Genomic DNA, 25,210 nt, shown 5'->3' on the forward strand with positions numbered 1-25,210 from the left:
ATTAAACTGTAGCAGCTTTGGTGGCTCTTACGCTTGTGGCGGTAACAAAGTAGAGGTAGTTTGACTGGCTGCCAGTTGCTCACAACTTCTGGTGGAGTCGCTCGTGTCTGTGGCGGCTTGACGCAGCTGTGACAGAGAGGCCCTGCCCACTTGGATTACGCACAGAGCTCGGAGGGAGGGAGGGAGGGTGTGCGCTCGGCCGCTGATGTCCTCTCTCTGGTGCACTCAGCCAACCCCTGCTGTTGTGATGTGAGGCTGGCTGTATCCTGCTGTAAAGAATCCGCCGAGAGGAACCCCGGTTCTCCGTCGCGTGATCGGTGCCTCCAGAAACTTCATGATTACCCGCATCGGAGAGGTCCCGCACACGAGTTACGCATGGAACGATTGCGGGGGGATTGGAGTAGACATGCAGCGCCGCACTTCCAGCCCACAACAAGAAGAACCATGCCCAGTTTACATTGCAAGCAAATCTATGACATCCTGTTTTATCTGTTACGACTTTGATACGTGCGAGGTTTGCTCGGGTACCGACGAGGAGTGAAGAGAACACGCACGGCACACAAACTGAAGGACGCTGCTGTTTTTAATTTTTTTTTTCGCACCAGAGAACCGAAATCCCCTGCATTTAAATTTTTTTGATGGAGCTGGAGAATATAGTAGCCAACACTGTACTGCTTAAAGCCAGAGAGGGTAAGTTGACCCATACAGGAGTGTAAATAGTGGGTATGTAGGCCAGGCTGTGGCACATTTTGCGCACAGCAGTGTGCAGCAGAAAAGGAGAGAATGGTCGTGTAATGATGACCTGCACTGGAGGTAGGAAGCCTGCGGACTGTAGGCAGGTAAATGCTACACATGCAACGGAAAGAACAGGTCTTGTGCAATAATACAGGTGGGAACACATCAACACACTGATCGTCTTGTGATCGATGTGGACCTGAGATCTGTGGATTGTTTTATTCTCGCCCATTCTGACAGCTCGTCTGCGTTTTCCCACATATGAAAGAGGGAGAGACGGAGGGAGGGAAGGGGGGGGGGGGTCTGCCTTCCACATCCGCTTTCGCTGTCTGTTGCAAATGAATGTGCTCTTTCGCAATATTATACATGCTGAGGCACACACTGGAGCAGGGAATAACTTCTTTCTGGGGAGGGGGGATAAACGAGCGGGCATATGAAGGCTGATCTGGTGACGTGACTGCTTTAGATGGGGCCTGCACAGAGACACACTGTGGCTCCACCAGTGATATACTTAAGTGTGACAAAAGGCCCAATCATTCATGTCTGACAATAGAGTGTGAAATAATAAGGTATATCGTGTCATTAATGGCTTTGCGTGTGCGTGTGTGTGTGTGTGTGTGTGTGTTTGTGTGTGTTTGTGTGTGTGTGTGTGTGTGTGTGTTTGTGTGTTTGTGTGTGTGTGTGTGTGTGTGTGCGTGTGTGTGTGCGCGCGCTAGGGAGGTAGGGTTGTGCTTAGGGCAGGAGGAAGGCCTGCAGGTAAACATCATGCAATCTGACTCCATGATTGTCTCGCATGAATGGGAATCAGTCACCGTGGGTTGTACAGCCACTTCAATTTCACTTGTAGGGGAATGTCAGCTGTTTTTGTGATGCATACAAAATGAAACGGTAACTGTCACCTCAAGAAAAGCTGTCTCATGTTTGCGTGACCCGGGCTGCAAAAGAATGATCAGATGTGTTCCCAGCAGTGGCGGATCTAGGGTTTTTCTAAATCAGGGGCCATAAAGGGGCCACAATTAACATAGAGGGGCCAATAACATTCAATTGCCATTTCACGATTCAGTTAGGTGCAGATTTAAGTCATTCCTTGTTTACTGTTAGTTCTATAGCTTTACATTGAATTTATTTTGAAAATTGCTCCTTGTTGAAGCAAATTGTGCACTTCAAAAAACCATAGTAATAATTGTTAATAATTTAATCTTTTTTTAAAGACTACTTACAGGGGCTCATCACAGTCCAATCAGATTTCCGCTAGGGCCAATGCCCCTGCCCTGCTCCTGGATCTGCCTCAGGATATCCCCTTATATTAAGTTAACTGCAATCAAAGAAAATGAAGATGACAAAAATCATCTAATTTACGTCTTGGCAGAACAAATGCTAATCTATAAGTGAAGGGGCTTTTTTTAAAGTCCCAATAAGAAAAACACAGCAGCATTAATTCTTTCTTGGAACTCGGTTCTGCATTCTTAGACCCTTTTATTAATCATTGTCTTTAAAGTCTAAGGGACTCAGTTTTGTGCCGTATCAAACATGCACACACACACCCTCTCTTAAGTGCATAGACAAGTTTCGTTGCATGCAGCATGTGGTTTCATGTGGCAACCGTCTCTGTGGTGTTGCAAAGTGACGCAGGAGAAGAGTTCCATTTGTCTCCCGACGATGACATGTCGGGAGTGTACACAGAGGGCAGAGAGAGTTCCATGGGAATTAATGGGATAATGAAGTGAAACAGGAAGCTGACATGCTGTCAAAACCCTTTTCCGAAGGATGCATTTCGCCTGCGCATCAGCCTGGACATTTGTTTTGTGGGAGCAGAGCACGACGGGGTCGGGTGAATTAAGCTTCATGAATTAATAAGAGCAGTTAATGACCCATGACAGATCTTGCTTGTCCCCAGCTGCTCCATTGGTGCTCATCCAGCCCCGGCCCCTACTGTGTGGGAGAGTGAAAGGCCTTTTTACAGTTTCACATTAAGGCATGAGATGGTTCTTTGAGTTAATAGCTGAAGCACGACTTTCACCGCAGTTTGATCAATGGCCCCTGCAAATGCCGCCACGTGAGACTGGCTCAACAGTTGAGCTAAGGGCCGTTGCAGTGTGCACATTGAAATATGTCCCAGGTTGTTGTGAGCGTGTTCACAACGACTGGTCATGTTCATTAACAGCCTGAATCATGGGCAGGGCGCAGTGCCAAAGGCTGTGCACATCCCTGGTGCTGGTGCCCGCTCCTCCACGTCTTGCTCATGTGAATGAGAGAGAACAGTATACACAGGGGATCATTTTAGGTCAAGTACCATCAACAGTGGGAGAATGTGAATAGAGCAAATAATGAGTGTTTATTCCTGTTTGTTTATGTGAGTGCGTCCTGAGTCCCTAGTTGAACCGAAGCCTGAATCTTCTGTCCTAGACGCATGACAGGAAGGCCCGGCTTACACTGAGTTCTTTGCCTTGTTTATGTCGGCGTCCTCACAACTCCCAAATCAGTAAAACAGTGTGAGTGCCTGTCCAGTGTGGTGATAATAGGCTATTGATAACCCAATGCCAGGAGCGGTGAATGCAGCCTTGAGTCCGCCTTCCATTGCTCTTTGGCTCTTCTGTTAGAGCAGTGACTGATCTGGGTTCAACTGTTGCGTTGTCATTGGTTAGGAGAATTGATACATGGACGGTTTAAATCAGCCCCTGTTGCAGATGGTCGTTCATCAGATGTTGGATAAAAAAAAACTTTCGGAGCAGGGGCGGATCCAGGAGTTGGCCCAGGGAGGCAATCCCATATAATTGGCCCATATCCTGTCAATGGTCTCTCTTTTTTTATATATATATACATATATATGTCTAGCATGGATGCATGGATGCTAGACATATAATTGGCCCCTCTGTGGAAATTGTGGCCCCTTTATATCCCACGATGCAGAAAAATCCTAGACGTGCCACTGTTCTGGACCTATCATCTTGCTGTTCCAAGATACACATTTTGATTTCTATAGAAAAGAAAAAAAATGGGCAGCTCTGACCATATTGAACCCTCTGTTGAAGTATCTTACATAAAGTCAAATGCTACTACACTATCAGTCAGATGCAGCCCATAAGCGATTTAATCTAATTGATCGTTACATAACATACTGAGTGGGCCACCGCCATCCGAGCTCCATCTTCCTGTGGAGCCGCTCTCTGCTCTCTGCGGTAGATACTTTATGGATGTTGAGTGTGTGGTGAAATGAAACACCCCGATCTCCAGCGTGTGGTCATCTGAGTATCATCTGACAGCTGCAGTGGGGTTCACCACGTCGGAGCGGCAGGAAGTGCCGATGTGCTCGGCTGTCTCTGTCTGAGATCCCTTTTTTTGGGGGGGTTACAGCAGATCAAGAGGAGCTTCTGGAAAGTTACTCAGGCTCAGTCATGGATGTTTGGTTCAGTGGCAGTCGGTTTAAATGTTAGCTGGCACACAGGTAAACTGAGTGTGCTGGTTTACTACCAAGGAAACTGTAGATTTATGTGTGCGTTAGCAGATGAGGGGAGTGGGGCTAAATTCCTTTGTGTAAATGTAACCTGAACCCGGCCACTCTGACGAAAGCAACATCAGTGCAGTAGACCCTGAGCGTGTGTGTGTGTGTGTGTGTGTGTGTGTGTGTGTGTGTGTGTGTGTGTGTGTGTGTGTGTGTGTGTGTGTGTGTGTGTGTGTGTGTGTGTGTGTGTGTGTGTGTGTGTGTGTGTGTGTGTGTGTGTGTGTGTGTGTGTGTGTGTGTGTGTGTGTGTGTGTGTGTGTGTGTGTGTGTTACCTTGCCTCCGCCTGACTCCACATTCACAAGTCTTGTTGGCAGCCGTCGAAGATTCCAAGCCACGCGAGCGAACGTCATCGGCTGTCGACGTGAATGAGAGCAAGGAGGAAAAACTGCATCGCAGCATCCAGATGCCGTTTCTTGAATTGCGGTAACAGAGCCGGGGTATTTAGTTCAGGCCGGCGAGAATGAGTTCCACTCTGCTGCCTGCTGGCTCCTTCAGTTGGTCCAGTCGTGTGATTGTGGACGTTGTCTTTCCATATGTAAATATCAAATACAAAGCATTACAAATGTAGTGCAGTGCTTCACACAGTGGGACCACTACAGTAAAAACTCATCTCCAGGGTAAAAGGCCTGCGTATTTACCCCGATTAGTTTATTTCCAAGTAACTAAGGAGGGACATGATGAGAGCATAGCAACCGTTCTCTCAATTTGTTTAGCTTCTTTTTTCCACTCTCAAACAACCGATTTAAATACGTCAGTAGTCTGAGAACCAGACTTACTCGGAAAGGGGAAGACTGTTACGCCGGTGACATTTTACAATGCTGCAGTTATTTGTTTGCAGCCTATAGAGAAATCTCTTTAACAAATCAGGCACCTTATTTGACAGAATGTAAATGCATGTTTTAGATGAAAACTATTAAAGGATTTTGAGCTGCAATGATGAGTCAACTAATAGATTCATTTACTGAAATAAACTGAATCTGCAACCATTGACAATTGTCTAATTGCTGAAGTCATTAACGCCACATAGTAGAGTTCCTACTTCCACCAAGGCCCAACAGTTCCCTTAAATTGGATCTAATTGAACACAAATTGAAAGTTGAAATCCTGGATCTGCCCCACATTTTAATGAGTTCTTCCCTGACTCATACTGCACCCTTCCAATACGTTTTGTTCAAACCTTTTCATTTATGTTTGTGTAATCCTGCTTACAAACAAACGGACAGGGGATGAAAACATACTGTCACCTAATTGGCAGAGGTGTGCTAAGGAACAAGAAGAAGAATCCAAAGGGTTGAACCTCAATCATCAGTTTCCAAAATGGTGGATTCAGTCATTCACAGTCTGTGAAGTCCAATGTGATTCAAATACAGTCCCAGATTCTAGTCGCAAACAAGCCCTGATTGGATTCTATTGTGTTGAAAACACCCCTATTTTTCTTTTTCTACTCTCAGGAGGATATTTTCATAAGTGCAAACGTTACAGGTCAGCTGATTTGTCAATACAAGATGCTATGCATGAGACAAGATAAGCCGCGATAACAAACACAAGGCATTTGTCTGTATACAAGCGATCTGTGTGGGCTCCAATTGTGCACGCTGAGCTCCTGCTGCAGGAGGGGGTGAGTCGTTTCCTCAAGCGATGCCACTGAAACAAGTCTTGGCAGGCCTGGGGCAGCTGGTGTTGTAACAACTAATAGCATTTTAGTCAAATGAGCTGCGTGACGTGTTCAACTGTGCAGCCGCGACCATCAAACACACAGTGGCGGCTATTGTTGTCCTGTCGGTCGCTCCTCCTCCTGTCAGGTAACCGTCATGAATAATGTACATAAGACACTGTGTCTCTGTTGTCACACACAAACTGTCTCTGTCCCACACAAGCGGAAACAAAACAACACTTGCCTGGAGTGCTCCTCCCACAGGACCCCTCTGAGAGGACGGAGCCATGACATAATGCCGCCAACTTTTATTGGGCAGAGAGCCCTAATGTAGGGGAGAGTAAAAATACACGAGAGGGAAAACAAGCTTGTTGTTCCCTCGCCGGCCTCCTCTGATGGGAAATATGCAAAGGGATAAGAAAGAACAGTTGTGAAGACAGTGCTACAAGTAGCTGCAGGGCTTTTTATGACCCGTTCCTACACATCTCACATGTATCACCTTACCTCTGAGGTGATTCACTTTGATTAAGTTTTCACCACCAGCTATCATGTCTGCAACACTAGACCCTTAAGACACTGTGTTCATTGTCAGAGTGACTGGACATATCTTGCTGTCAAGCTGGTGACGCAAAAATGACATGGCTGAGACTCGCCATGTCAAAGAAAGAAGGAAAACATCCTGGATTCGCCTGTTTGTCTGAAGGGGTTCGGTCTCGGGTCGTACCCAACCCATCCACAACTTTCATGGAAATCTTTTTGTTTGCAGGTCTTTTGGGTTTACCTGCAAACAAAAAGACGGTCGCTGACAAAAGCATAATTACAGCATCGACCTCTCTGGTCCAGACTGATTCCTCTTGTTTGTTGTTGTTTACACAAAAACTAATGGACGCCACAAAACTTGGTGGAGGGATGTGATAGGTGTCAGGGAAGAAACGATTAAATGTGGGGGACGTTCCCGATCAGGGGGCGGATAAAGGATTGTATTCTTTTCACTTTCTTTAACTTTCAACATATTGACAAATCTTCCCGGGAATAGTTCCTGGATCTTGATAATAAAAAATCAGGTATGTTGAGGGGAATGAGATTTATGTGTGCAATTAAGGGCTGTAAATGTAAAAATGTAAATGGTCCATTAGCAGCGATTACATCATCTAGTCTACAGGTTTTTTTATCCCATTCTTCAGATCATCTCAATACAATTAAGTGTTGGTGAAATGATTTCTGACATTTTCCAGATATTCATCAAAAGACCCCGGGCCTGGTATCAAACCTTGTATGTTGGGTTTATATGACTATACACCGTTACAATTGCTGTACTGTACTTCAGTTAAATCTGAAAGTGAAAGTCCGTTTTTTTCTTGACGTGACTACTTCAGTGTTGAGTCATCCCCATCATCCAGCAGCAGTTTGACATGGAGTTATAATGCAAAGGAGAAGCAGGAATGGCCGTTTCTCCACCGACAATACGCCACAAGGCTCGCTGTGTTTTGAGTAGGAGTGTGACTCATTTTTTCTTGAGTGGGAAAAAAAATTCTGCTCTCTGGCTCTTACTATCTCTATTGTTATTGCTGCCTCTGCCCACACACACAGTATACGTAACTCAGCTGGACGCAACAAGTTCACGCCTGTTCTTTGGGGACTGTCGAGTGGAATTCTGGGAAAGTATAGGAGTCGGTTATCTAAAGTGGAAGTGGACTGGGCAGGCTGAGTGGAAGTGCATGGGGAAAAGTTGAACAGCTCATCACTGAAGTACTCCAGGAATGCAGCGAGCAGCCGAACTGATGATATCTTACTTTCCACCATGTCAGACATGCAGGTGATTACTTATGCAGCATTTTAATGTGCTTCCTGTGGTCTGCACTGCTGCCACGTCTGTTTAATGGAACAACCAATGAATATTTGATGTGCATTAATCTGGGAATGATCAATACTGTAACTTTTGAAGCTTCCTCCTCCGAATATCCCCTGCTGTATGAGGAGCTTAATGCAAGACAGTGGACATTTTTATTTGGTCCATGCAGACATGCTGATGCACACACAGCACATTACAGAGATGGCAGTAAGACGAGGCCATGCCATTTCTTTAAAGTCAAGACAATGCAGCTACAGTCTTACACAGGCAGCCACGTGTTATTTATGGAAACCTATACCCTGAGGGTTCTTCATTCTGCCTTCTGCGAGAACCTTATGAGCACCTTATGATTTCTAATATTGTAAAAAATATTGATAGAAATTGTTTTTAACCTGATAAATGGGTTAAGAACCTGAAACAGTATTTTCTCTCAGCTCAGTTTAAAGCCACAACACCCTCACCAGAACTTGTTTTTCCATTCATGGGACGTTTTATATAACAGGGACCACAGAATATGGAATGCCAACATCTTCACGGAGGGATTGTGTTTGTGTGTTTGTTTGTGTGCACGTGATTGAGGACGAAAAGGAATCGGTCCGAGAGTCCTAGAGGCAGTTTGAGAAGGGCAACGCAAACATCTTAACCCTGTTTTCTGGGATGAACGCACACAATCACACACACACACTACACACGCACACGCTCTCACATTCAATAATATCTATCCACCTGCACCCTGTGTCCCATCAGTTTGATAAGTCTTGTTTTCATTGCAAGCACTTCCATCCGTGTTTGCTCACTTGTGATGTAACTGCCGCGTTTGACTCCGAGTGAGAAGAGATAAAAATCATTCCTCATAGAGATTTTAGATCACTGTGCCATAATGTTCCCCCTTTCAAAATATTTATGGAGGTGAACAAACACACTAACACCGTGTCAGAGCTCAGGAGTGTCCTATAATGGCCGGCTTCATGTGGACTATGCTCTGTCCTCCTGGTTCTTTATGGATGAGCAAACACCGTGTATTACCCGGCGTGCTCTGTGTGCTGTGTGTGGTGCTTTGATTGGACAGCCCACTGGGTTATATAATTTCAGTCTATTGAATGTTTTTCCCTCCTTCACATTCCATATTTTAGATATTTATAGAGCAGGAAACTTGTGGCACCTGACTCTTCCCAGAAAGGAAATGTAACCTCCCTTCTTCTGCTTTTGTGAGATTCCTGCCGTCGCTGGCGACTCTTCACACCGTGCGTCTTCCTGCTCGCTCGCTCACGAACACTACACACGCACAGAAACGGTGACGCCAGCAACAACTGCCACAGCTCACCAGCTCTGAGGTCATGGACCGGTTTGACCACCTCACTTTGTATTAACACGTCGCGCCTGCCCTTGGGCTGGTTGCTATTTATAGCAGTAATGATTACAAGGACGTAAAGACAGGGAAAAAGTCACACTTGCGGAGGCTCTCTCTCGAAGCGTGGTGCAAACGGTGCTGTCGGCGACATGCTACTCACTGGAAATATGTGAGTTATGTTAGTTACTTATACGTTCAAGCTAAAAAAAAAACACATTGTTACGGTGGACTCAGATTCAGGTGTTGTTGTCAACAGCATACACAGCTGTACGTTCACATCAGTATTGCTGATCACATCACCCTTTTATTGTCTATGACTTATTTTTTACTTTATGACCCCTTTATTAAGTGGTCTAACATGTGACCCCCGCAGTGTGGCCGGATAAAAGGTGCACGTCACAGATGTTTGCTCTGAGCGCGTTCGCAGATGCTACAGCCAGATCCTCCCACCATTATTGCGATGATGAGGAATATGTGGAAATAATAAAAATAATAATAATAAGGCGGCTGGACAGCGGGAGTGAAATGACCTCATGGTGGAACAGAGCAACAAAGAGTGCCTTCCTGCTATAGTCCTCCCCTTCTGCTATGGTCTGGGCAGCGTTTCCCCATCCCTTCCTGTGGCACGGGGACCACACACACAAACACACACACACACACACTCGCTGCAGCTAAACTGAACCTGAGGGCTAACCTTGACATGTCCTCCAACGTATTTACATGTAGATAAAAGTGGAGGACGGTGCCACGAGTAATAAGGCCTTAAAGGGTTTGCGACGTGTTCAAATATGAACCGTAGGGTGTCATTGCAGTGCTGTTGACGGCAGGTATATTTAATAAACTGGTAGAATAGGATATGTTGGTGCTTAAATCGATCCATCTTCCATCTTTATTCACATCTCTAAATCTCTGCTTTCGCTCATCCCACAATAACATGCCACGGTTTACACACAACTTATTGCGCAACCCTCAAAACGAGTAATCTGGAAAAGTAATTTGTTTCCTAGCAGCTCCTTTTCGGTCTGTATTTGCAAGAGATGATATCTACACTGTGTCATCTAGACGTTTTTGTGATAAACAGAACTATCTACTGATAATAATCTCTGTGCAGGGCCCTGTGATTGAGGAACAGGATTTAAAAAACACTTGGTTTCACCTGCAGGTCCTAGCTAATGTGAAATCCCAGTGTAGAACAGCTGGACATTGTGGGTGAGAGGGAAGGGGGAGGATTTGCGAGAACAAAGCGTTTGTAAGATAGTCTGGTGCGGTCGGTCTTCAGCGTGTCGGTACCTCGCTGACCACCACGGTATGACTCAACAGCGAGGCCGACATTTAACAAATCAGACAAAGGAGGTGATGTGAGAATGAGTGAGAGTTGGAAAATCAGAAAGAAATAATCAGTTGTGTGCGAGCGAGGGATGAAATGTTAGGCCGAGGTGCAGCGAGGAGTCGGAGAAGTCTACCACAATGGTTCTCACTTATCTCACAGTGTCTGTAGAGAGCGGCACATATACACACAGCGCTCCCACATCACATCCTGTTGCAGATGTTTTTACGTGTATGTCAGGAGGGGCTGTTTAAGAGGTTTGTTTGACACCCTCAGAGACTGTATGTCTATGTGTGCGCGTGTGTGTGACAGAGCTGCAAACTTGCCTTGCGGCTTTGAGTCTTTTGTGCGTCAACACTCCATGAACATAACCTCACAGCTTAAGCAGGGACGTCTTCAAACGTGTGGACGGATGGGGCCTGCAGGACTGGCCGAGTCGGTTAAATTGGGTATGAGGACATTACTCGAGAGACAGGTCACTGAGGAAACACTGTCTGTGTCTGTGAGTGTGTGTGTGTGTGTGTGTGGGTGCACAAACACGCACAGATGTTTGGGATGCCGGTAACCCCCTGGTGTTACGCCAGTCGGATGTCATTCCCTCTCTGACCTTATTTTTTTTTTCACTTGACATGCCTTCATGATGTCAGAGCTGCTAAGCAGAAACATAAATAAAGGGCGGCGACCGCACTACCCGCATGGAACAAATTAGACCGGCAAGTTCCTGTGTGCAGCAGCGCAGCCACGGAGCCGTGCATATTTCTATTCATGTGTAAGTGACAGACCCTGAGAAAGCGAGGGCTATTTAATAGAGAAAGAATTAGACGGGGGAGTGAGGACAAGAGGTTTTATGGACGACGTTTACGAGCATATTCATACTTTTAATAGTCAGGGTTTGTTAAACAGGAACCCAGAGTCACCGACCTGGATGTGAAATTTAAACATATATAAGTAGAGATTATTTTCTTACTGGGCCACACTATGCCTTTAAAATCCCAGTGCTTCCTTTTGTATTGATTTACAACCATTTTGTAAACTTCCTCCTCAGATCTAGTTTACTACATCGCGCCGAAATATTTCCCCTTCAGTGAGAAGACGATGGCAAATGGCCACTAACGATGCAGCACAGAGGGACCGGACAGGAAATGACTTGCTATATCCTGATGGATCACTTTGTTATGCAGAATAATTTATTTACATTATATTTGCATGTTAGTGGGAGTGGCTGGGTGTGTTCGTGTGAGGATGTTCTGCTGCTACTCATATTCCTTCCTGGAATAAACAGCTGGGCACGTTGAACATGACTGGCAGGAAGTTTGCATGTCCTCTAACTTTCCCATGCTCTAACTCGGTTTACCACACACAGTAAAGAATGAAATGTTTTATTAGACAGTAAATGAAAGAAAGCATCTTTGTGAAAAACATTTTAGCTGGAAGCACGATATATGACATATACTGCGGCCAACCACCAGGGGACAATCTAGAGACTTTGGCTTAACTTTTATGGAGCAGGCATGTCGTTCATTTAGTCTATGGTTTGGGATGATTAAATGGATGTATAACAGGAGAAGAAAGCCCCTTCACTTTACTTTAAACTCATATTGCCATATTATAGTTGACTTACAGGATAATAATGATGAGCCATTAATAGATGACTTTGTTTGAGTTGTTAAAAATCAGAAAAGGAAGGGAACCACTATTCGAAAGGGATGTTCCGCTGAAATGCTCATAAAGCTGTTAAAGCTGTGACCTCATTCAACCGCAAAACAAAGCGGGTTGAAGTGTGATATGAAGTGTTGAGAAGAGAAATCCTCAAGAAGAAAAGTGCACTGGATTCCAGGAAACAGAAGGCGCTGAAGATGACGGCAGGACACACAACTTAAAAAGAGCAGGAAGGGGAAGAAGAGGAGTGGGGAGAAAATATAAAATAAATAGGTCTAGAGGTAAGAAAAGCAAACAGGACACAGAAAGGAAAAAAAAGAAGGAACCACATTATTTGTGGATGTCTCAGCATTGTGTGGAAGTTGAATGCCTGGGTGGAGCGCTGATGTTCGGTACAATTATTCGACATGACGTTGACCCCTCGCAGGAAATCGACGCCATTTGGTGGACACATCCACAAACGCCTTCTCACAGTAGCACAAGTTTATTCATTTTTAGCCTGGTGGCCCCCGTGGATGAATGACCTTCTCTGCTCGCAGTGCCGCTGCTGCGGGTTCTACTCCGACATCATGATTTTATTAAAACAGATTAATTATTGGACCACACAGCAGAGAGCGCTGGTTTTGATTTTTTGTCACATATTAACTATGTCCAGAGAGCAATTGGTGCTTAAATAAGGAAGTGGGCCTGTTACAGCTGGTTTGGTCTGCAGTAATGTTGATGGGGAGCAGGTGCTAGAAGTTAATGATTCTCCTGGGGATATTTTGACTTGGGTTATTAATACATTCATGCTCTTTTGTTTGCCTGTGGGGATGTGACCTCCATTCTGGGAGCGGTAGTGACAAAGGGTCCATATATTAAATATCCAACCGGAAGTTTTAAGAACACTTGCACTGTGAGCTGCCGTGGTTAACATAACTAGTTCACTAGTTAGGGCAGTTAACTACATGTCTACTATGGGATATGTTAGAGAGCAGAGCAAGTCTTTACTCTAGTAGGTCTGCACTTACCTCCGCCAAGGGGCCTGTGTTTTCACCCTGTCCATTAGTTGGATGTTTTTTAATACAAACAATAGCAAAAGAATTCAAACCTGTGTTTTGTTTTTCTTTCAGTTGCATCCAAACAGGCTAAAACCAAAATAACATTTTTATTTCATTTGATTTATAACGCTCTACTTTCCCCCCACAATAAAAGAACAATGTTATTCCTGCTCTAGAGGACATTGAATGTGCTGCTCACTGATACAGGATGCCGATGGTTTGGAGGCCAGCAGCTTTAAAACTCAGTGATAGCCTGGTCTTGTGCAGTACAGACCCATCTGGTGCATATTTCTGGCTCTTTTTATGCTTCTTGTTTTGAACTTAGTCGAATGGAAACTAAATCAGCGTGAGAATTTTCCACTGACTCAGTGCTGATAGATGTTTACATTATGTAAAGTACAGTCAAATGTGTGCAGATAGGCTAAAATAAAGAAATGTGTTTGTTTATGTGTTTTCCTTGGTGGCAACAGTTGCCATATGGAGATACAGAAAGAAGATAACAAAACTTACACAACACTTTAGTAGGACAGCGTATACATGATCAAACAGTTCACACGAAAACTCATTATTCACTCTGACAGTACATGAGATCTTCAACATTTACCCTAACTGTTCATATCATAATGGATATTAAATGAGATGTGTAGAGTTCTAACATGACATCAGATCAGGTCAAAGTAAGTCCTCAATCGTCACATTTTGTCACAAGTTCTGAAATTTAAGTCTACGTGTCGTATAATAAGACAAAGGCAGCACAGTGTGTTAAAGAGGAAGTCAGAGATAGATTTCAAACAGCAGCGAGGGAAGGGATGAGGCAGTAACTCCGGAGGATTGAAACAGACGCTGCTTAAGCTTTCACTCAGAGGCTCCATCATGACGTCGTACGTCTCACATTCCTGGATTATTACTTAAAGATGTCGGCTTGTCATTGCGTCTTCTGCTCTCATGCTCTCAGTGTTGCCTCTCACATTAGGCAAGCTACTCACAGCCAATTTCCACTGAGCAGCGCGGCTGAAGGAAATCCCTGTCAGTTCATTAGTCTTCACATACTGAGAGCTGAGACTAACATTACACAAGAAGGTACAACAAAGTAATGGAAAACAGGGATATTAGAATTTGGACAATATAGGAGAGTGGGTTTTAACAGGGTTTACATGGAATAGTGGAGGTAGTCAGAGTTTAAGAGTGGTTCAATTTGATTAATGGATGGCTGCAGAGTAGGTTTCCTTCATGGATCCAAAGAGATGACGTGGATGTAAGTGACTTTTGTTCATGATGGTGTCGTGTTGCTGCAGGAAGCTGATGCACCATTATTCAGAGCAGTGGAATCCAGTCCAGTCTGTCAAAGTCCCAAGTTTCTGATGGGAACTGAGCTGGTCGGAATAGGCTTTCTGTGGACACAGACACACACACACACACACACACACACACACTCACACACACACAGAGAGACACACACACACACACACAGAGACACACACACACACACATACCCGCACACACACACTGTTTCACTTCCAGAAAAACTACTGAGTGAGGAAGAAGTTGAGCAGAGACAGGAGAGATTTACCGAAGGAAGTGGGCTGTGATCTATGAATTATATATACAAGTTGAGACTATGATTTCATTCAGGGAGAGCCCACACACAACAACACCCCTCACGCCGCCCCCCCCCCCCCATGCTTTTTAGCCATTAGCCTTTCATTCGGCTCCTGTCTAGTGAAGCTCAACTTTTTTCCGCTCTTCCTTTCTAACTTTCCGACATTCGTGTCTTGATCTTCTCTGTCTGTCCAGGTGGCGGAGGAAAGCGCAAAGGGAGGAGCAAAAAATGGAAGGAGATCCTTCGCTTCCCCCACATAAGCCAGTGCACTGAGCTGGGGAACAGCATCGGTAGGTGTTTGTGTGCTCACCTGTGTCCGAAGTGTGTGTTTAACCAGCAGCTTTGTTTTTAAAGTGTGCACCCTGTTTTCCTCTTTCTGCAGAGAGGGACTATGTCAGCTTCTGTGAGAAACAGCCCATTGGAAGGCTCCTCTTCCGTCTTTACTGTGAGACCAGACCTAAACTGCAACGATGCATCCAGCTACTGGACGCAATGGTAAATGCTTTTGCATGCAAACCCATCTCTTTTACCAGGTGTCCACCATTAAGAATCATGCAATAGAACGTGAAGAAAGAAAGTCAAGGTTCAACTCTCTTTTTCCTTTTAATAATCACAATCAAAGTGACTATTAACAAAACAATTAGAGATAGACCATAAATAGACTTACCGCCACACTTCTTACCAATCATAATTTAATAACTAGGAACAAAAGGGAGGTTAAGAGTTTGGACTTCTTCCACAACTGAACAGTGTGCATGGATATATATACCAATCGCGGGTTAATCTCAGCTGCCAATCGGGACACTTCACCCTCCTTTTATAGCAGCAAATAACTGCAAACAGAGCCCCTGAACACATCAGTGTGATAAAAACACTCTAAATGACAGAAATGTCTTTGAGAAAAATGTATGCAATGTGTACTCTGTACTTTGGCCCCTGTACCATATGTTAACATGGAGGACACAGGATGTACAGCCGATACTGAAGCCAGCTGAGGACACTTTTTGGTACATGTCGTCCTTCCTTACATAAACTCTATGGTGGTATCTCAAGGAAGACTTTGTTCTTTTAATCTTTCCGAAACCCCCCCCAAAAAGAGAGTAAGGAATGGATCAAACATTAATTATATTATTTCATTGTGTTATGTAAACATCGACCATTGCTGCCAAAATGTGAGTAGGCTGCATAATAGTTTAGAGTAATGATTTATTTGGTCTGTGAGGTTTCGACTTTAACTCCAGCAAAACTTGTTTTAACGGCCACATTTGTCAAAAATAACACTAAGTGATCTACTTTTTAGCTTCTCCTGTAAAATAAAACATACTTTTAAAAATGTAAAGATCAAACCATAAATCTAAAGCATTATTAGTCTTCTTCGTGGATTATCAGTAGGCTTATGTGATACTGACTTTCTGACTGGGACATGTAGCATCACCCTAGTTTCTTTTTTAGCAATATATGAATGTATATGCATTTATTACCCTCTCACATGAGTCTCATTTTAAAACAAATAAGCAGAAAACATTAAACTTGTTAGCATGTGAGTTTTAGCACTAGCCTTCATGTTAAATCTTCAACAGCTAACAAAGTCCATGGTTGTCTACTGGAAATTCTTTAACTTTTTTTGTCAAAACTACAAATTGTTTCAATAAAGATTACTACAAATTTTTGTTGTAAATGTCGAGTTTTCTATAAAGCTTGAATAAGTAGCATCAATATGTTTCCAGGTGTGACTATGTTAAGAGTAGGGGGGAGAGAACACAAGCCTTTACAGGATGAACACAGGTCTGGAAAACACACACCCATCCACTCTTTCCATTGCACTCACTTTGATTACTACATGGCCTGAATGCACGCCGGCGCTGGGTCATGCAGCCAGAGGAGACAATTAAACTGAGTAGTGATTATTCAACCACCCAGATCCCACCTCCTGCCGGCCTGTTGCCCCCATGCCCCCTCCGTCGATCCCTCTCCCTCTGTGCGTCTAGACAGAAATCCTCGCACATGACACATTAAAGTCTTTATCTATGCCCAGAATATATTTGCGTGGTATGTGACGGGGCAGAAAGGACCGTATTGTTTCCCACACTACCCCCTTCCAATCCCTACGCCCACCCAATCCAATCCCCTCGCACACCCCCTCCCCTCCCGCCAGTCCTCCCCCCCTGCTGTGCTGATCCACTGCGAGGGGGAAACCACTCAGAGGCTAATTCTGCACTCCATGTGACGAGAACCTCAGAGCTTTGTACTCGTCACTTCACTGACAATAGGCCAGGCCTGAGGACGATTAAAACTGGGCAGGAGACTGTATTTCAAGTGATTGAATAACATGCAACATGTGCAGCTCTGAGGTTTAACAGAAACCATTTTATTACGTCATCCAAAGTCAAGTCAAGCTTGTTTATATGGCTAATTTTATATGACAAGCATAGACACAATGTGCTTCAAGATCGAATCTGAGATACAAGACAAATACATGACATGAGTGGAAATATATAAAATAAGAGGATCTTTTCTAATGAATATAAAAAATAAGTGACATTTTAACATAAATAGAGTAGTCACCATACTTAACAGAAAGTTAGTAAATGAGACTGTTAGTTTGAACTCCACGCCCACTTTCTCCCAGACACATGGGAAGGTCCATAGCAATCAAGCTGACGACAAAATGAGAATAAAATGCTAAGATAATAAGTGAGATCATCACAGGAAGCCATTAAACCATGAGCACGACCATTGACTAAGAGGGAGATGGTGTGTTTGAGTTTCTGTGAGCTTCAGTGTTTCCTCTTCTATCATTAGAAGGTGATTGTGTGCACACTTTTATGTGTGCTTTTGTGTGTTGGATCCCCTCTGCTACCTAAAGGGTAAAGGGGCGTTTTCTTTTCCCACCAGCAAAGGGTGGGTGTCAGACAGCTTATTTACTATTTTTGTGTTTGTGTGCATGTGTGTGTGTGAGTGAGTGAGTCCATGAGATGGCAATAATCCCCCCTCTCTCTTTCACTGCCTTACTATTTAACATATTTACATATGTGCCTTATATACAGTGTGTATGCTTTGCATGACTTCTTTATCCTTTGTCCGAAGTGTCAGTGACACTGTGGCTTTTTAAAGCCTGATTTTCCTAATGCTCCAGGCTTATGTGTGTATGTAATGTCCATACACATGAGTGTGTATGCGTTTGTTCTGTAGTGGAAAGTCGGTGACAGTGGTGTGACACACTGTGACACTCCAGGACCTCACGGAATCCCGCCGTGTTTACTGTGTGGTTGCCAGGCAACACAGGACCATGTTGGGAAAAAGCCACAGACAGAGAGAGTCGGGCCAGTGTGCAGTCCCCCCCCCCCCGTCCTCCCCCACCTTCCCACCCCCCACCACCTCTTTTGAGCAGTTGAAATGCTCTCTGAGAAATGCATCAGAGCACTTCTCATGTTGTCGCCTCTTGGAGATGTTCAGTATGTTCAGTGAGTAACGGCCGGACCTGTTTGTGTCAACAGCCACGTATGTTCAGACACGCCGCCAAGAGCAGCATATGTTTATGTGAGATTGACAGCAACACACAGATCCAGAGAGAGAGAGATGTGTGTGTCTGTGAAGAGGCCTCGTCACCACTGATCAGCAGCAACTCGGTCGTACAAGTTTAACAAAAGATTGTGCTTCTCATTAAAGGCAGAGAGAGAACTTGACTAATGTTTGACTTTCTAGTTTTTTTTCAGCTGGAAATGGGGCGGGGGCTTGTGATTTTGGTCTCCACTGATGGAATTGAGTTAAGTCTATTTGATTAGTGGTAGATTTTATCGGAGAGAGAAGGCAACGGTTTTGTTTGTGAATTCATGTTATGTAAGAAGTTGTGTTTTTTTTCAAATGAATGCTATTATACTGCTGCAAGAGCTTTTTTACTGTCCATTTAAGCTTCACCTTTTTTAAAGGACTGATTGATTGTAACTAACAAGTAAACAAATGTTTAACTTGAACTAACTATTAAAACACTTTTACGTTCGCAGGCTGTGAAAATGAAAAGTTATGTTGTTTTTCATTATCATTATGAAAGTTAACTCATGAGAAACAGGAGTTGGAGAGTTTTACATTTTTTTTTCAAGTTTACATTTGAAATATAAAGCATCATTTATTAATATATTAATTGTGCATGATTAATAAGTGATTTATTAATTTGTTTGTAATCTTAACAATACTACAAGTCCCAATCGAAACCCAGACTGCAGGAGCCGGGAATCAAACTACTGACCCTCCGTTTAGTGAATGACTCGTTCCTCCTCGTGAGCCTAATCGCAGATTAGGGTGTAGAACCCATACATCAGTACATGGGATCTTAAGACCGAAATTAAATTCAATGCTTTCATTTTATATGTTGAGGATCATATTTGGAGGACAGTGATAGTGAACTTGAGTTATTTTTTATTTGTTTTAGGAAGACTATGAGGTATCACCTGATGAAAAACGAAAAAGCAGAGGGAACCAGATCATCAAAACTTTTCTCTCAGAACAAGTAAGTTTCTTTATCTGATACATTCATTAGCCTCTAAATATTATTTATTTCCCAGTGTATTTAATAACCTTTTACAGAGATTAATGTTAAATTCAGCAGTCAATAATGCAGAGTTCCAGCTGAATGGAAGACTCCCTCACAAACCACAAGGGTCTAACAAATGTACAATAATAACAGTGCAATCTTTGCACAAATTAATCACTGGAACTTCTGTGCTCAGTGAGTAGTAATGTTTGTTTCTCCTCAGTCTGAGCCCATGTATGTGATAAAACGTGGTGTATTTGTGTGTGCGCGCGTATGTGACTGTGTGTGTTTACATGTGTTGATGTAGTCACCTCAGCGTGTAGACATAGCAGAGGTCTTTGCAGACCAGTGCAGAGAGAACCTCGAGCTCAGTCCATGTAAGGAGATCTTCAGCAGCTGCCGCAAGTGAGTTCCACTCTGTACCTCCCCGCTCACCTGTCGACGGGACTCTCACCTGTCTCTCCTCTGTCTCTTCTCTTTATTTATTCACCTCGCTCATCGTATTCTCAGTTGTAAGTGTTAAGTCTGAGCCTTGTGTATCTGACCAGGGTCGTTCATGACTACCTGAGTGGAGCTCCGTTTGAAGATTACCAGAACTCCATGCACTTTGACCGGTTCCTGCAGTGGAAGATACTGGAGAGGTCGGTTGGTGCAATTCTTTATTATACTGGACTGATTGTATAGCCATATATTTGACATATTCAAATCCTGACAGCACAATCAGCCGATTGGATTTGGTTAAAAAATTTTGCTGATAAATAAACAAACCAACAAACAAATGGACGGAGGTGAAAAATTAGCATCCTTGGCAGAGATATATATTCTGTTCAAAGACTTAAAGGCATGTGAGTGAAATATAAGTTGGACAAAAAACTAAATGTTCTTAATAAATCAAGAATAAAAATACTTGGGATTCATTTTAAATGTTATATTTCATTTTTGGGTAGTTAAACAAGTTAGATTTTTTGTTTTTATATATACACTGGTTATATATTTGGTTTTGAAAAACATATATATATATATATATAAAATATAACATTACTAGTAAGTATGGCTCCCAGATAAATGTAGTTTAGTAAAAAGTACAGTGTTTAAGATTGACCAAAAAAAATTGTCGTAGTAAAATTGTAATAAGAAAAGCTAACCGTTTTCAAGTTAATATGATGTAGATACTAACACATGTAACATCTGTGACATGGCAGTTGAGAGAGACTCTTTAAAGAGTGTGATGGCTCCCAGCAGGAAAACATTTCCTGCAAAGTGTATGCGAAAGGCAGTTAGAAGTAAACAGCAGGCTCTCAGAGCCGCCTTGATTGCATCTGTGTCTGGAAAGTGAACTTGTGTCTAGGAGGCCCCACCCTGAACAGGAAACAGACCAGGATGGTATTGAGTTCAGTAGATAATATCTCTGTCATAATCAATACTACATGAGCGTCTATTAATGGATTTGGCTGTGACTGTGTTCTGTCAGGCAACCAATCACGAAGGACACATTCAGACAGTACCGAGTACTGGGCAAGGGGGGGTTCGGAGAGGTAAGAGATGATGATGATGATGATGATGATGATGATGAAGCCTATTGTCATTTGAATAGTGGTAATATTTGAGGGTTTTTTTTCAGGTGTGTGCCTGCCAGGTCAGAGCGACGGGGAAGATGTACGCCTGCAAGAAGCTGGAGAAGAAGAGGATAAAGAAGAGGAAAGGAGAGTCGATGGCGTTCAACGAGAAACAGATTCTAGAGAAAGTCAACAGTAGATTTGTTGTGAGTGAACGAAAAGAAGTGTTATTTGCAGCACAGTGCACTCAAGAACTTGTCTGTTCTCGGTCTAAGCACTGTGCCGACGTGTCTTCCAGGTGAGCTTAGCATATGCATACGAGACCAAAGACGCTCTGTGTCTGGTGCTGACCCTCATGAACGGCGGAGACCTGAAGTTTCACATCTACAACATGGGCACGCCGGGATTCGAGAAGGACAGGGTCCAATTTTATGCAGCTCAGATCTGCTGTGGACTGGAGGACCTGCACAGGGAATGTATTGTCTACAGGTAGCACTGTCTTGAATAAATGTTGAAGAGGATCGTGTTTTACTGAATTATGTCTGAGTGTGCATTGATACTTTTGTTCTTCGACACCTTGCTGACCACTGTGAATTCTTTCAGGGACCTGAAACCGGAGAATATCCTATTAGATGACAATGGTGAGTTTATTGTATTCAACAGCATTTTCGATCTGCTGCTGATGCACAATTTTAGACGACTTTTCGTTAACCGCAGGACTTATCTAAAAGTATAACATTTTAATGCTCATCGCTGTTGTAGGACACATCCGTATTTCTGATTTGGGGCTGGCCATCAAAGTGCCTAAAGGGGACCTCATCCGAGGCAGGGTTGGGACTGTTGGTTATATGGGTAAGAGACATTTCAGTCAACATTTCTGTAAATTTAAAGCAAATGCAAGTGCATAAACACAACAACTTGTTTCCCATTCCTCTCTAGCTCCGGAGGTGATAAACAATGAAAAGTACGGCATGAGTCCTGATTGCTGGGGTCTGGGATGTCTCGTCTACGAGATGACCGCTGGACGATCGCCCTTCCGCGCCCGCAAAGAGCGAGTGAAGCGGGAAGAGGTGGAGAGGAGGGTGCAGGAGGAAGAGGAAGAGTACAGCGACAAGTTTACAGAGGACACCAAGGCCATCTGTAGAATGGTGAGGTTTGAAGCAAGGATGTTTGTACAGAGACAAGGGATGAATCCTATCAAAACGATAACAACAATTTGAACAATGATTCTTCTTTGTTTCCTCTCGCCCAGCTGCTGACCAAAGACCCTAAGCAGAGGCTGGGGTGCCAGGCAGATGGAGCAGCGGGTATCAAGGCCCACCCGTTTTTCAAGAAAATCAACTTCAAGAGGCTGGAGGCTGGAATAGTGGAGCCGCCCTTTGTGCCTGATGTGAGTAAAATTCACATGACTTCATGGTTCAGTCAATGACACTGGCACAAATCTAGTGTGAAACCTAGATTTGTGCCAGTGTCATTGACTGAACAGGCTTACGTCATGCAAATGGCCACTACCGGAACATTTAGTCATTTCAAGAACAGCATATCAAATTCCAATGTTATAAATTATCTATGAAGATAAACTTGTCTCCTGTTTTTCCTCTCAACCCCGTCCTTTTCTTGGTCATTGCCCTCTCCCAGCCTCGGGCAGTGTACTGCAAGGATGTTTTGGACATAGAGCAGTTCTCCACGGTCAAGGGAGTAAATTTGGACCAAACTGACAATGACTTCTACTCCAAATTTACTACAGGCTGCGTTTCCATCCCATGGCAGAATGAGGTAAGTGTGTGCACTGGATGTGATGTGTGTGTGATGTTCAAGTGCTTGGTGGAAAAACTCAATTACCAAAATTACCTCTCCTCTCCTCTCCTCTCCTCTCCTCTCCTCTCCTCTCCTCTCCTCTCCTCTCCTCTCCTCTCCTTTCCTCTCCTCTCCTCCAGATGATAGAAACTGAATGCTTCAGAGATTTGAATGTGTTTGGACCTCAAGGGGCGAGACCCCCAGATCTGGACTGGAATCAGCCTCCAGAGCCGCCCAGACGCAGCCTGTTGGACAGGATCTTCAGGAGGCATGTAAGTGTAACACACCAACACATATAATAAACCCACGTACACATTCACACGTAATCACTCCAAATCCCTTTTCTTGCACTCTCTGTTGCAGCACCCAGAGGAGTCTATTTCCCACAGCCGTGTGCAGTCTTCCAGTGTGAACTCTGTGGACTCCATGTCCAACTCTGCCCCCTAGTGGCACAGTGACTGTGTGGGAGCCACACAAACACAATGGGAAGGAGCTCCGAGGGGCTTCCCTGCTGCTGATTGGTCCACATCCGGGGCCTGAGCAGCAGCCGGAGACAGCCTGTCTAATAGCCTAAATGGTCAGCCCATGGGGTGGGGGTGGGTGACCGGGCCCTTAGACCCTGGGCATTTGTATTTGGATGGTCAATGTTGCAGAGACGTTTGGAAAATATTCGGACAAACCTAACTCACCCTCAGGATTGTTGGACTATAGAACAGAGCCACTGATTTTGATGAAAACAGGTTAAGATAGAAAACAAGCTAATATTCAGGGGATCCACTGTATAATAAAGACCGCCACAGGGAATAGAAGATGGGGTCTTAGTGAATTATTTTTTTTCAGAAACTTTTCTCTTTTGCTTATTTTCAGTCTCTTACTTTCTGGCCTGTATCTTGTACCAGTATCTCTTTCCAATCTATTTACACCCCTCCGGGCATCACCATCTGTAAAACTCATACTCTTAACTTACTCTTTCCCTGTATTTCCACCTCCCATACCTCAGATCACTCCGTAAACATTCAGAACACGTGCACCTCGACAACCTCAACACATGATGTACATTGCCTTGCGTACACTCAGGCCAAAGACGACAGTTTAGTTTTGTGATACAGTTTCTTGTTGATTTTGAAGGTCTTCTAGCCGTCATTTAGAACCACAGGAGGATCAGAATATGTGATCTGTTTTATACACTTCTCTAAATATGAGCCTGCAGACATATCATACTGCTTAAAGCACACATACAGCACACACTCATACCCACACATACACTCATACACACACACACACACACACACACACACACACACACACATACACATACATACAGAATAGTGAGAATTGTGCTGTGTTTTCATTGCATGGACAAGTGTAAGTATGGACAGCTGTAACCCTTTCGCTTCTGCATACCTCATTCCACTGATGTTAGCATTGTATACACACAGACGTCTCCCTCCGTTTACAGTGTCACTTTATATTTGACATTATGTGGAGTTTTTAAGAAAAGTAATGAATATGCTGTACAGAAACGAGAATCTCGTCTTTTGTTTTTGTTTTTCTGTTTCTGTTTTTTCTTTCTCCTCAACGTTCTGCACAGTCCCCCCCCCCCCCCCCCCCCCCCCCCCATGGAGTGGAGAGCAACACATGCACTCAGCCTGACTTACAGTTTGCACAACTTAAAAATCATGCCATGCTGTTTTTTTGTCTCCAAATGAAAATATTACCTCTGCTCATTAAGGCACATCATCGTATTGATGTCCTCACATGCCAGTTATTTGTCCCCCCCCCAAAAGGGTGTGTTCTTGCTCTCTCCCGATGCCTTTCTCCATTTAAAAGATATTGCTGCATTGCCGCTGTTGTCACACGTACAGGTTTTTGTATTCAGCCCCTTTACACTTAACATGCTCTTCAAAATGCCTCACGAATCTAAAGGGTCTTCCTCTTGTTTTGTGTTCAAGCTTATATTCGAAGAAGGCACAGCTACATGTATCTTATTATATTAGTTTTATTCAATGGGCCCAGTTCATTCATGTCGGAGCAGAAGAGGAGAGGAAGACACCAGAGGACCCTGCAAACACCACACAAAGAAGTGGCCTTCTCGCAGCAGCACAGCCAATGAAAAGGGGAGAGGAGCTCAGACTCAGTCTTGTGCTTGTTTTTAAGAATGTGCTCTTTTCCCCATATGAGGTATTGGAAGCTGCTCCATGCAGCCATTTTAATCCTTCTTACAATTTAACGTGATCTTGTTGTTTTTCTTTGTACTTGATATGAAAAAAAAAAAAATCTGAATCAGACTGAAGTGCCTCCTTGTTAGCACGATCTCCCGGACAATGCCCACACAGACATCAGCACTTTGTTTATTCTCTGACTGTCATACTCTGTTTGTTTCGCTGGGGAATGTGTCAACACAAATACACACAGACTCATACAGTCTGTTGTGTGACGGGGAGGGAAGGATGCAGGGAGGGACCTGATGAATGAGGGAGTTTTCCTTCTTATTGTGATGTACAGCAAAGTGCTGAGTGCATGTGAAAGCCAAACCCACTGTGTCCTTCAAGTCCCAATAAACTAGTTTGAGTACTCCAGAGTTTGTCTGTGTCTTATTTTCCCT

At 43.8% G+C, this 25,210-nt stretch overlaps 1 protein-coding gene across 1 annotated transcript; it reads left to right on the forward strand.

Moving 5' to 3' along the window:
• The first annotated feature begins 202 nt into the window (after positions 1-202).
• Positions 203-25,184, forward strand: grk5l (G protein-coupled receptor kinase 5 like). Its single transcript, XM_062383202.1, has 16 exons — positions 203-690; positions 14,916-15,011; positions 15,104-15,216; positions 19,151-19,228; positions 19,560-19,657; positions 19,801-19,893; positions 20,724-20,787; positions 20,874-21,014; positions 21,107-21,297; positions 21,412-21,449; positions 21,571-21,660; positions 21,748-21,956; positions 22,061-22,198; positions 22,447-22,584; positions 22,746-22,877; positions 22,969-25,184. Exons 1-16 carry the CDS (start codon positions 639-641, stop codon positions 23,050-23,052), a joined length of 1,755 nt encoding a protein of 584 aa, XP_062239186.1. The 5' UTR covers positions 203-638; the 3' UTR covers positions 23,053-25,184.
• The last annotated feature ends 26 nt before the right edge of the window (positions 25,185-25,210 follow it).

Source organism: Platichthys flesus, chromosome 3 (genome assembly GCF_949316205.1).
Source record: "Platichthys flesus chromosome 3, fPlaFle2.1, whole genome shotgun sequence".
Taxonomy (NCBI): Eukaryota; Metazoa; Chordata; class Actinopteri; order Pleuronectiformes; family Pleuronectidae; genus Platichthys; species Platichthys flesus.